The sequence below is a fragment of the Perognathus longimembris genome, chromosome 21 (genome assembly GCF_023159225.1).
Source record: "Perognathus longimembris pacificus isolate PPM17 chromosome 21, ASM2315922v1, whole genome shotgun sequence".
Classification (NCBI taxonomy): domain Eukaryota; kingdom Metazoa; phylum Chordata; class Mammalia; order Rodentia; family Heteromyidae; genus Perognathus; species Perognathus longimembris.
Window position 1 is genome coordinate 28,362,490 of NC_063181.1, and position 14,151 is coordinate 28,376,640.

The 14,151-nt window shown below is 37.9% G+C and overlaps 1 protein-coding gene and 1 pseudogene across 16 annotated transcripts in view; both read left to right on the forward strand.

Moving 5' to 3' along the window:
- Sorbs2 (sorbin and SH3 domain containing 2) overlaps positions 1 to 14,151 on the forward strand; it is a 204,050-nt gene that overhangs the window by 120,982 nt on the left and 68,917 nt on the right. For all 16 annotated transcript variants that reach the window (XM_048330679.1, XM_048330678.1, XM_048330683.1 and 13 more), the window contains one exon: positions 12,487 to 12,625. In XM_048330679.1, coding sequence (XP_048186636.1) covers positions 12,487 to 12,625 — 139 coding nt within the window. The remainder of the gene's footprint in view (positions 1 to 12,486; positions 12,626 to 14,151) is intronic.
- Positions 659 to 2,130, forward strand: LOC125339509 (annotated as a pseudogene).

Consider the following 14,151-nt stretch of genomic DNA (forward strand, 5'->3'; position numbering starts at 1 on the left):
GAAGCCCAACCACAGAATACCTTTTAAGCCATTGTTAGGATTTTCACTTTTTCTGTTCAATCAAAATGAGAGTTATTAGAGGATTTTGAAACTACCAAATAATAACAATTTATTATTTGACTTACATTCTAAGCACTCAATTGAGAACACACTATAGTGGGCCAGGGAGGAGAGCAAGCAGGAAAGGATTGCAATAATTTAAATGATAATGATGGCAGCTCAAATAGGATGAAAGCAACAAAGGTGACAAGCAATTCAATGATGCATATATATTTTGAAACTAGAGCACATAGGATTTTCTGACAGCTTGAATGTGGGAGATGTGAGAGAAAGAGAAATCAAGGTTGATTCCTTCAGGTAGATGGAATTACCATCCATTCGGAACCATTGGCTGTGGGGAGGCAGGAAGGTTTGGGGAAGTATTAAGGTTACAGTAGGGAACATGAAAATTTTGAGCTGTGTCCTTGACACTCATGAGGAGAAGCAGAGTGTAAGGAGCTAGGTTGGAGGTACAAGCTATCATCAATTTATGGATGGCTTTTGTAGAAGTAAGACTGAGTAAGATCAACAGAAATATTAGAATATAGAAGTGAGGGAGGACAAGGTTTAAACCTAAGGAAATCCTAACATTAAAAAGGAAACAACAGGCTGGAGAGGCTGTTGCTGAGTCCAGATCTGCCTCGCGACACCCGCCCATTATGCACCCCAGGTTCCTTGTCATTCCAGTAAGAGCAGAATGGCAGGTCTCAAGGATCAGCTGATTGTGACTCTTGTTAACAAAGAACATGCCCCCCAGAACAAGATTACAGTTGTTGGGGTTGGTGCTGTGTGCATGGCCTGTGCCATCAGTATCTTAATGAAGGACTTGGCAAATGAGCTTGCTCTTATTGATGTCATGGAAGACAAACTGAGGGGAGAGATGATGGATCTGCAACATGGCAGCCTTTTCCTCAAAACACAAAAACTTGTCTCTGGCAAAGACTATGGTGTGACTGCAAACTTCAAGCTGGTTATTATCACCGCTGGGGCCCATCAGCAAGAGAGAGAAAGCCGTCTTGATTTGGTCTAGCATAATGTGAACTTCTCTAAGTTCATCATTCCCAATGTCATGAAATAGAGCCCAATCTGCAAGTTGCTTGTGGTTTCTAATCCAGTGGATATCTTGACCTACTTGGTTTGGAAGATAAGTGGATTCCCCCCAAACCACGTGATTGGAAGTGGCTGAAATCTGGACTCGGCCCGGTTCTGCTACTTGATGGGAGAGAGGCTAGGAGCTCACCCGTTAAGCTGTCATAGATGGTCCTGGGGGAGCATGGAGACTCTAATGTGTCAGTGTGGAGTGAAGTGAATGTTACTGGTGTCTCCTTCAAGAACCTGAATCCTAATCTAGACACTGATGCGGATAAGGAACAGTGGAAAGAGGTTCACAAACAAGTTGTTGACAGTGCCTATGAGGTGATCAAACTGAAAGTCTATACATCCTGGAAGATTTAGCAGAAAGTATGATGAAGAATCTTAAGAGAGTGCATCCAATTTCCACTAATTATGGGTCTGTATGGAATAAAGGAAGATGTCTTCCTTAGTGTTCCTTGTGTCCTGGGACAGATTGAATCTCAGATGTGGTGAAGGTCCCACTGACTCCTGAGGAAGAGGCCCGCTTGAAGAAGAGTGCAGATACACTCTGGGGAATCCAAAAGGAGTTGCAATTTTAAAGTCTCCTATATGTACCACTTCACTGTCTAGGCTATAAGAGAATTTTAATCAGAGGTCATGCATGTTTGTCCCTTACTGCTGATCTGTGACTGAAACATTACTATTATAAAATGACCTGGGAAAAGCATCCATTTCCTGAGGTTAGAAATAAGACTGGTTCAGAAAAACCTACAGCTGTATTCTGATGGTGGATGGTACCTGTGTAGCTGTAAACTGGTTACTGTAAAACAGTTTTACCCTCTCTGAGACACCACTGCCAATGAATGGTGCACAGTCCCTAATTGCCCTTTGAACCAGATGTTACTGTGTGCTCTGTGTAACTTCACCAAAATGCCTAGTTCCAACTTCTTTTCCCAATCACACTTCCTGGGATCTGTTGTATAAATCCAGTTTTTGCATGTCACATGCATTATTGTTCTAAAGAATATTATTTTGTGTATTATATATCAGTAGTGTACATTGGCATGTAATATAAAAAGTATATATGAACAGTGAACAACTATCCACATGTTATACTGAAACACCAAATAAACCTTGAACAGTGGGAAAAAAAGGAAAAAACAACATGGAGACTGAAGTCAGTATCCTGAAAAGGAAAAAGAAATACAAAAAAAAATGTGGCATTGCTGGATGCTGAAATAGGAAACATGGAGGAGAAGAGCATTTAACTATGTGACTGACAGGACAAGTATAACATGAGACATGAAAACTCACATTGATTGGAGGTGGGGATGGGAACGCTGTTAGGGTGGAATTAAGAGACACTTAGAGGTCAGCAGTTGGACAGTCACCTCTTTCAGGATGTGATTATCCCTGAACCTCATGTATTGTCATTAACATTGGCTGAGCCTCATGTTCTTAACTATAAGAGGAGGCTAATGATAGCAGTCACCTCTGGGAGATTTGAGTGAGATAATGCATATAGAAATTGTGGTATGGTCTCTGTTACATAGAAATTCCTTGGCATTTACTAGATGCTGTTATTTTAAGAGGCTTTCCAAACTATGTGCCTGAGTGGGAAATGAATTCTTTTCAACAACCCTTTTTCAGTAGCTAAAAGTTTACAAGGTTATTTCATCAAGTGTGTTTCAGACAAGTTCATTTGATCAGACTCACAGTTTGTTTCAAGGGAGGATATTGTCTTACAGCACTTTGTCGAAGGGTAGCAGAAAGTTGTGATTTTTCTTTTAATTTGGTCAAGCCCTTATAGCATGAGGTCTAATCTCTCAATCACTTTTGGGTTCACTGTACCATCCACTGTAGGGATGATGGTCAACAGAAGACCCTCAGAACTTGCTCCTCTTATACAACTGAAATCCACACTTGTTTATCTCTGTTCTGCATCTCATCCCAAACACAGTCACTGACATCCACCCCTCTCTCTGCTTCTATTGAGGATACCTCAAAAAGTGGGACATGCCCTATTTGTCCTTCTTTGACTGGTAAAGACCCTTATATAACATCCTCTAAGCTTCTCCATGACATAACCACAGCCTTGCTTATTTTTGTAATTGCTGAAGAATATTCCTTTGAATATATACACTACAAATTCGTTGTCCATTCATCCATTAATGGGCATTTAGTTTCCCTACCTTTATTATTGCAGTATACTTCATAGTTAAGATTTGATTTTTTTTAATGTAATGATCTTCCACAATGGTGATCTTTCCATGTTTAGTACTTACATTCCATATCTTGACACAATCTTCGAAATACATGCTGTGGTAATGAAAGTCGCCCATGAAGCTAACAGACATAAGAAACAGAAACATGCCATGCTAAGACATGAAAAGTAAATTTTTACAATTTAGAAGTTTCATTTATATGTTTGTTATCACTAAAGTCTGACCATTTGTGTAAAAGAAAAAAAAAAAAGGTATAGACCACTGTTGGGAATTATCATCCTATGTGACAAGTTTGATGAATGATTTCATGTACTTTTAAATGTCCTTCCCATAAATTTATGCATTGCAAGTCCACTGAATAAGGTATGTTATCTTTCTGTTACTGGGTAAACAAGTATACTGTTGCTAAAAATGTCATGTTGTTCTCCAGTGTCAGCTCAGTGACAAGCCAGAGATTTGAAGAGCTCGCAAAAGGCCACACCCTGGAGTTTTATGAATTTGCAAACTATGCCCTTTGCTTTTGAAGGATAATCTTGGCCCTTCCCTTATGAAACAATGAAATCAATCATCTGCCCACGCCTCACTCCCACAGCTGCTACTGCACTTCAGTTGGGGAATGGGAAGAAAATTGATCTGTCATGTAGAAAGAAGGGAGAGAAAATTCAGTTGGTTTGCTCTGTGGGATCAACATGTAGAAGTTAAAGAAGGCAGAGTAATGAGTAAATATCAGTAACATGGGACATAGGAAAGGAACTGAAGTGCTAGAGAGCATTCCACATGCATTCATGGTCATTGATATAATTCTATAGTATGGCCAATCAATATCCTGAAAATTCTGTGTGTGTGTGTGTGTGTATGTGTGTGTGTGTATTTTGGAGTGGAATATGAATTTTAAAATCACATAGATTTCTTTCCTCAATGTCTCCCAATCGAACAACAAACAGCTCATTCTTGAATGAACACAATGGGGAGTCCCCCTATTATATGAGGCAGTAATTCGGTGCTTGGACAAACAAGAGATCACATTCGTAGAAAATAGTTACAATATTGATCTACCCTCCTTAAATTCAACATAGTCATCCCATGGGACAAAGAAAGATGAAAATTTTCTTCCTCCTCCATTTGATAGATTTCCTGTAACTAGTTTCCTTTCCTGTACTTTGCTTTGTGCAAGAATTCCTGTGCCTTTGAAGCCTTTTCCTTTCCAATGGTTCTCATTTTTGACAGCTGTGGCCACACACCCCAGGCACTGCGCTAAACACTTGCCTTATCTCACTGAATCTTCACAAACTTTAGGTGATAGATTTTGTACTTTATACATGAGGATGCTAAAGTCAAGGGAAATTGAGCAATAGGCCCAGGCCTGTCTAGATCCATAACTACCAGCAGGCTCTTCTCTCTGTTTTTGTTTATCATCTGATGCTTATCACTCATATTTTGCAATATTCTGAAAATAGGACAACTTCTCAAGTAGTATACCATGTTCCAAATATGAATACCACAGAATACAGAAGATACATTTTCTGTCTTGGTCCCTGTGTCACACATTCCATCAGTGTGCCTATATCTGTGTGGCCATATTAGACCACCAGTCACACCAAGACATTCTCTATGGAGGTCTCTGGTTAAAAAGTTTCTAATTGCAAGGCTAGAGGGCCATCCTCTATCCTTGGGATATAAGTAACCTTAGAGAACCTGGGCCATAACAGGAAGCCACTCAGGTTCTCCTTAATTCCTTGTCTTCCTTTTTTGTTCTTTCCGGTTGCCTATTCATAGCTATGACATTCTCTGTATTTGTGTATCTGGACTAGGGCATTTAGGATCACATCATTTGAATTGCCAGACTCAGAGGCCCAACCGACCCAGTTTAGTTCTGTAATTTTCCTTCTTCTACACAGACAGCTGTGACCAGAAAATGTTGTCTCTTGGTTCAAACATAGTTGCTGGGAAGTTCTTGCTACCCATTTAGGAAAGGATGCTCTGTCAAAGAGAAGACAGAGCATCATAGACGAATCTGGGAGTGGAAGGTAAAATCTGATTTTCATATAAACCCATTGGAATTTTTTTTCTTAGTGTGATATTTTTAACTGAAATATTTTTTTCAAAAAATAAGAAAATAGAAACCTATTAAATCCCTTTGCTTGCTGTTTATGACATTTCCCATATATTCCTTGAAGTTTTGGAGTATGGCTCAAGTTTTGGGGTAAAACTCATGCCTAGCAAACTCAAAGTCCTGAGTTTAAACCCCAGTACTATCACAAAGGAAAGAAAACATGTCTTGTGTGGATAGAGTGGCTCAATGGGGTTTGGAATTACAGATGTTTCTTATTAGTGTACAGGTATGTTCAGGCTTATTTACTCTGCCTTTCCTTTCTGTGACCAGGTAAGCTTGGTATTTCTAGCTCTTCCCTGAATAGGGAGGAGTAAAAATCAACTTAGATTCATCAAAAAGTGAGTGACCCTTGATCCATCTTCTAATGGCCTTGTCCTTACGTGGCCTTGAAATAAAGAAAGCACAAAGCAAATTAGATGATTTTTCTGTCAATTAATGCAGTGTGCTTGTGGGTCTGGTTTAAAGCTAACTTTTCCTACTGCTGTATAGTCCACAGTGAACAAAACTGTTCCTTCCTTTTCCCACACTATATTGCTTCTTTTCTCATACTTTCCTTTGTGGAAATCATGTATGAGATGGTTCTCTCTCTTCTTGAGAATGGAGTATATTTCATTAATGTCCAGATCAGGGTTATATAGAAGAACTCCAAGAGCACAATCTCAGAAGTATTTCAAACCCATTTACAACCAATGAATTTGACAGTATTAGTTACATACATTTAAATGCCTGTGATTTATTAAGAGGCATGCATTTCATCTGATACCTACAAACATGTATCTTACACACACATATACTCACACACATGCTCTCAGGCACATATGTACCCATAGACTCACATGCATATACACATGCACTCAGGCATACATTCATGCATGCACACATCCATGCCTTAAAAGATGAGAGGAGACGGTGACAGAAACTCCAAATGGGAATTTTTTCTGTGGACATTCTCTTTGGAAGAACAAATGGATGGATAAAAACCATTCCCAAGCACAGTGTTATAAAATCCAGCAATGTTCAGATTATCTACAACTGTGGAAATTTTAGAAGAATATGCCTTAGCTTTTGACATTTTTCTAGCCAAAGTCAATTCTGATTCCCTAAGAGTCATTCTTTTAATTTACCTTCTGATTTTAAAAGGAAAAAAATCTCATTTAAGCAGACATATTCTTTTTATAGTTTGTTCCTTAACACAAGCAAATTTTTAAAAATTCATATTATATGGAAACTATCTTAGTAAGACTTCATGTTTGCATGAGAAATTCTGCTGACACTGTTCAAGGACTGTTCTATGCCCAAGTCCATTAAGAATTGAAATACAGGAAATTATAATTATTATAGTTTTATAATATAGCTCTACTTCCAATAAAATCTGAAATTACTGTAAATATTTACTAATGAAAAACATATTTCTAATAAAACATTTTAAATCTGGATGAAGATTTCTGTCAGGTAAACCTAGAGATTCTAAAAGCACAGAAGTAAAATGTATCACATTTAAAATAACAATGCTTAAACAAGAACAAGGGAAAACATGTATATAGTTTCAGTCCAGGGTTAAAGATTCTTAACCTACCTAGTTTAAGAATGTGCTTTCAAGTGTCTTTAAACCCCTGAAGTTTATGTGGGTTTTGTTCTGAGAAGAATCAACAGCTTCCATTGAATTTCTAAGCAATGTGGCCCAGAGAGAATTTTAAAGGTAGTAGGTTTGTTTTTCTTTTTTTGAGAAGGTAGGTGTTAGTACTAGACCTTGAACTCAGGACCTCATACTCTCTCTTACCTTTTTAACTAAAGGATGGCATTGTACCATTTGAGCCACACGTCCATTTCCAGCTTTTTGCTGGTGAATTGGACATAAGCATTTCATGGGTTTTTCTGCCCAGTTTGGCCTTGAACCAAGATCCTTTGATCTCAGTAGTTAAGATTATAGGCATGAGCCAACAGCACCTGGCATTTTGTAATGGATTTTAAAGTACTTAAAAGTTTGGGGAGAAAAAGTAATTATGACTTTTATAAGGTCAACAGACTACATGGCATCACTTTTACAATTATGTCTGAACAAGAACACCAAATGGTACCCCTTAAAAGTCCTTAATAAGCAATATTTCTAAGTTTATACCTTTCTCTTTAATCCATTCCTCGTCTTTGTACTAATATCTCATAATATTTCTAAACATCTTATAACTGGTACTACCTCAAACATGCATTAAAGAAAATTTTCCATTCTGAAAGGTGGGGAAGGATAAAATAAAAAAAATCAGAGTTTTGTTCATTTATTGAGTTTGATATTTATCATCATATCCAACATTAGCACTGTTCCTGAAGGCTACAAAAACATGTCCCAGTTATGTTTTCCCTTTCCTTCATCAAGCTTAGCACCTAGATTGTACATACATATCTTTGGAAGTCTTAAACTTCATTTCTCCATCAGTTTCTTTCTCCTTTCCCTGATATTTAATACTGTCAGTAGTTCTAACCATTATCAGTGGCTGGTGTTTGTCTTCACTCATTTTCACATGTAGGTACCCAGTTTGCACTTCTAGGACACTCTACTGTGAAATTCTTTTCATATTTTCTAGGGAAATTAAAGAACAGACTCAGTAAATGGAAAGGAGTCCAAAATTCCCTTTTCCACTCAACTGTTTCTAGTTTGATGAATGTTTGAATCTATAAATGAGGGGGCAATATTAGGCACACTGATTTATACTAGGGAGACAATTTGCCAGTGGGAAGGCAATAACAGAATCTATGCTATGAGATTTTTCTTTTAAAGGTCAAACTAATTCTGCCAACCAAGAACCAACTCCATATCAGTTCACCATCACCAGGAAAAAAACTTGTGAGAAAGAAATTCCATTATGCCCACACTCACGCTGTTATCCAAACTCACATTGAAGTGCTGTGAAAACTGGTCTCGTTTCCAAAAATCACTGGTTGGCTTCATTTTCATGTTTTTCATGCTTTTTCTGTTCTGTGTGTTTGGCACCTCATCCATCTGAATTTCATTTCCTTAAAGTGCTTGCAAATAAAACTAGTACTCTGCTTTTTCTGCCAATTGCAAAAGAGAGATGTTTTTATTAATTAGATTATTTATATCTCTTCTTATTTTTTCTTCAAACTCATCTTGGAAATCAGCACTTAACTGCCAATGTGGTGGAGATAACTGCTTCATAGACACACAGACACACCACATCAGACACCTCTCAGCCCCTTTCCTTGGGATGCCTTTGAACCAATCCACCTTTTCACCACTGGCTGGGCCCAACCTGATTACTTGATAATCTGGAGCCTTTTCACCTTACTAAGCTCCAGAGCCTTTCACATTGTTTATATAAACCCTTTCCTAGGGCTCCTGAAAGTTTTATCCACAGCCCTACCACAGGCTGTCTCCACCCTGGATGAACACTCCTCCCACCCCAAGAGTGACTCCTCCCCAGCCAGTCTGGCTGAGCAGTACAGCTGGATGAAGCTGACACCAGTGACTACTCTGAGACACCTTCCTCAACCTGGGGAGCGGAGGATGGGGAAGGGGTCAGAGGTCAGCTGTGACAGATGGCATCCCCTTAATTACCCCTGCTGATAGTCATGTAATTATTCTTCCTTCCTTTGCCTCCACTATTTTTAAAGGGCTGATTTTTTATTTGCCATCTGGTTTTGCAGCTGAGCAATTTGATATTCACATAGGTGTTGATTAGCAAACCAATCCTATACCATCTGTCAGGGAAATCCACTAGTCATCCTCAGTAAGCCCACTTTATGCTGGAAATCTTACTTCTATTCCCTTGATTCAGTTTGGAATTACTGAGGATTGCTCTGCTATGGTGTGCATTGCTCTGTGGCCTTGGCTAGTGAGCTCCAGAGTAATTTTCCATAAAATAAGAATGTAACTCAGAAACTTAGACATGTTTGCATAATAATATTGCCTCTGTTACATTATACAGAAAATTTAAAATGTTTTTTAAAAAAATTATAGCCCAGTACTCATACCTCTGACAAATTTATATTACTACGTCCTGAGTAAATAGTTAAGATATCTTTGTTTTTAATGTGTTTACTTGACTGCATGATACTAGTTTTTTCTTATTTTTATTTCACTAACTGCTGAATCTTCCACACTTCTTTGTCATTTTGGAAAGATTTAAATAATTTTTATCTATACTCTAGAAATTTCACCTTGCAATTTTTTAAATTTTTTTGCCAATCCTGGGGCTTGAACTCAAGGCCTGAGCACTGTCCCTGGCTTCTTTTTGCTCAAGGCAAGCACTCTAGCACTTGAGCCACAGCGCCACTTCTGGCTTTTTCTGTTTATGTGGCGCTGAGGAATCAATTGGAGGGCTTCATGCATGCTAAGCAAGCACTCTACCACCAAGCTACATTCTCAGCCCCACCCTGTGATTTTTTTAAATTCTTTTTTCTAAGCCATGTTGTCTAGTTTGGAAACATGAATATATCATTATATATATACACATATCAGTGACTTCTCTTCTACTTACGGAAATATATATACTCCACTTATATAAAATATCAATGTCTATATGCTCACTGTTCAGTAGTAAATGATTTATGAGTTGTTAAAGTGCTTCAAACTTCTATGGCATAGATTCTCATGTATATGGAGACAATGGCTTCCATTTGAACAAAATTTAAGCATAGGTCAAAATATGGGATTTTTTTTCTAAAACTGCTATCATGAACTTCCCGATGATCTCTGTCATTAATAAGCTTTGTTTGTGTTGTAGAGTTTTAATGTTCTACCGAGGCTGTAAGTCATGCATAGAGAAATGTGACAGGAAGCCATAAACTGTAAGACATGACAGTTAACAGCAAATAGAATATACTCGAGTGTTTTTACTTTTTGTTTCATTTTAGATGATTTGGTGGTCATCCTATGGCTGGTTATAAAATATTTTCCAATATTAACCCTACTAAAATATTAACCCCATCCACAAATGACTTGGTACTTGGTACCAAGTTTGTCAGAAATGTCTTTCTTTCCCAAGACCTACTGTGTTTTAATGGGTTCTTAAATTCAGAAACTTTAAGGAATATTCTCACAAAAATAGCAAGTAGCAAAAGTAAATGAACTCATGTACTAACCTATTAAATGTTCTACCTTTAAGACTCTATGGCATCCTGTTGTGTATATAGTCATGCATGCATAATTAGACATGCCTTTGGATGAAATTGATTCCAATTATCCATGTATTGCATATAGATTTTCCATGATGTTTATCATAATCATTACTTCTCTATAATGATAATGTGTTTTCTAAATGCTACTAGTACTTGGATTGGCTTGCCACAATAGAAAGAAATAGACTTGCAGTGTATTTTTACATCACTATTCAATAGTATTGAAATCATGAAAATAGGATTCAGAATCAGCTTCCTAAGCTCATAGTAACATACAGGTTGAGTATCCCTAATCCTAATATCCAAATTCAAAAATCCTACAAAATCTGAAACTTTCTGAGCACTAAGATGAATCTGTAAGTGGAAGTTTTCACTCCTTGACTTCATGTGACAGGTTACAGTCAAAACACAAGGGCACTAAAACTACTGTGCAAATTCCTTCCTGTGGTAGGTCTATATGAAACATAAGTGAATTCATGTTTAGCTTTGTGTCCATCCTCCAGAAGTTTCATATTCCAATGGCTAAGAGATTTGAAACTTTGCAATAAGGGATGTTCAATCTATAGTAACTTAACATTTCTTAATGAAAAATGATTGCCATTCTTTTACCATTCATTGTAACATATTAGAACACTAGAACGAGGGTTATACTTTTACAAAGATATAGTAAACTTGATTCAGACTGAGAGGCAAACATTTCCAAAGCTGTGGAGCTTTTGACCTATCCTGTGTCTCACACTTATTTAAAGGTCCAGTCTCTTCAGCTAGAAAGTTCTCAAGATGTGATGACAATTTTCTAACAGCTTGAAGAAGTACTTATAAAGGACAATCCTAGGACACATGAGACATGGTTATGCCATGAGAAATGACCTTAGGCTCATTTTAGGTCATTTGAGGGAAAAAACAATTGTTTTCAAGTGAAATCACAGAAATATACAATTACTTGTCTATATTTGAAGCCTATGTAAATAATATCAGCTTGAAATAGGTAGAAAAGGTTAAACAATTTATTAGTTCTTCTCTCTGGGTATATGTGTGTTGGCATGTTTGTAGGTAATTCTGACTAAATGTTCTTACTAATAATTTGTTTTACTGCATGTGTAACCTGCACAGTATTGGATGCTGTACAGTGCATGGTTTGCACTGGGCTCAACTTCAATGCACTAAAATGATCCAGTTCAGATAGAATATATATAATTATTTATTATCATCAACATGAATAGCACTAAGCTATACCTTGTAAAAGTATAAGAGAAACATATATTTTACTATCTCCAACAAGATATGTTATTGATGTTATAAAATAATGAATAATTCAATCTAAGCAAAATTATTAGGGAATCAGAGAACTAAATGAGGATGAAGTAGGGAGGAAACCACTGTTGGTATCTGTCTTTCTGAAGCTGTACCAAGTAGCAACTATTCTAGAATAGGTTGCTATGTGACACCTAAATCTAAGCACTTGAGTTTCTGAAGTTAGTCATCTTGCTTTGGAAATATTCATTCACAACAGGATATCCCTGACTAAGTCTGTGAGCCAAACCCTTTTCTCCTCTCAAAAATTCCTTTCAAATACTGTATGCAAGGCAGTGTCCATGTTCTCACTGCATAAGTCATAATTGCCAGAGCCTATTTTTCCCCTACTTATGTGGCAGTGACTCCAGTTGATGGCATTGGGCACCTCTGTTGAGGGTATATCCTCTGGCCATTCTTCCTGACCACCTCTGCTGCCTTCTGACAAGAGTGATTTGGGGCAATCAAAGAAGGGAGAAAAGAGACACTGAAAAAAGCCTGCCCTGCCTCTCTGACATTGGCAGTTGTTTGGCAGTCCTTCATTGTCTCCTATAGGGGAGTGTTTGCAGGGAAGATGTGCTGTAATGGGATTCTGTGTACTTTTCTCAGAGCCAGGTAACCGTGAACGGCAACGCCGGAGGAGCTGTGAGTCCGATGAGTTACTATCAAAGGCCATTCTCCCCGTCAGCATACTCTCTCCCAGCCTCCCTCAACTCCAGCATGATCATGCAGCATGGCAGATCCCTCGGTGAGTCTTTCCATCCTCATGATGCCCATGGCTGCTCCGGACAGTATGCAAGGAGCATTCGACAGTCCTCCATTTGATGACCTTAGCCTAGAGAGAAGTTGGGCAGAGCATGCAACTGGAGAAAATGGGTAACTATGCTGAGATGATGCCTGCATCTACATCTGAGCCCAGAGATTCAGTGTTGCAGAGGAGGGGAGAAGCTCTTGGGTTAGGAAGAGAAGAGCTTATGTGACCCACAGAACATTCATATAAACATTTGCATTAAAACAACTTATTCCTTGGTGGGAAAGCTTTTGTTGTAGGACATTTTGCGTGTATGTTATATGTAAATATAACATAGATATACATATGTGTATGGAATGGAAGAATTAACAGTTAATACTATATACATAACATACATATACATATAACACACATATACGTGTGTGTGTGTGTGTGTAATGGAAGAATTGTTTAACATTTAACACCTCACAAATCAGTAAAGCCACAAAGTACTCACTGACTTGAAGGCCATCAGGCAGGGTCTGGAAATAGAAAGACAAAGAGACTATAGAGCTCCCATAAATCCAGAATTTTATACAAAGAGATTACAAATTAGATGAAATATGTTACTCTCTTCCAGGAAAAAAATGGATGTATGAATGTTCATTAAAAAGGGAGAACGCAGTCATAACACTGAATGTGTATATGTGAAAATGAGGGGACGGGTAGGGTTTTTGAGAGATGGGGAGAATGATGAAAGTGGTGAAATGGATCAAGATACACTGTACTCATGAACTGACATGTTAAATTGAAACGCCTTTATTACAGCTATTTACAGATAATCAAAAAAATAAGAATATGATTTTGAGAGTTTCACGAACTCTTGAACATAGATGCTGTTTTATGTAAAGATAACAAATATTCCGTAGTTTAAGAACAGAATGCAATCAATGTTGCTCAGTTTTTACAAATGTGATTAAAATTAAAACTCCAAATAAATATTTTAAGTACTAAACTGAACTGTAGGAATTCAGGCTGAAAAGGTTTCTGTCAGGTCGATAAACAAGAAGCAAAGAGGAAGCTGAGGAGAACAGGCCTACAAACACCCCTCAAAAGAAGAGAGGATCCATCCTCTAGACCCCACAAATCAGCAACACAGAGACTCCACTAGAACATAGGCCTTTGCTACTGTTTTGGTTCACAGCAGGCAGCACTCTCCCTTCCCTCCACTGCCTCTGCCCAGAAAGAATATGATACCCTGAGCTTACTAATGAACGATTTATGTCAGTCTTCAGCCTGGGCACACTGGAACCAGGCTTCTATGGTCAACAAAAATCTCTATAAGACTTTAAATATAGCCATGGGACTTGTTAAAGAAGTCTAAATATACTTGTGCTGGCTCTAATACTACTCCTGGGAACCATCTTTGAATCCTATAATGACCTCTTTTTTGGAGTATAAGAAAGTAGAACTTTTTGTGCCAAAATTTTTCCCCTTTAACAATCAGAACATAGTCTGGTGTGCCAGTAGGAATCCACTCTATG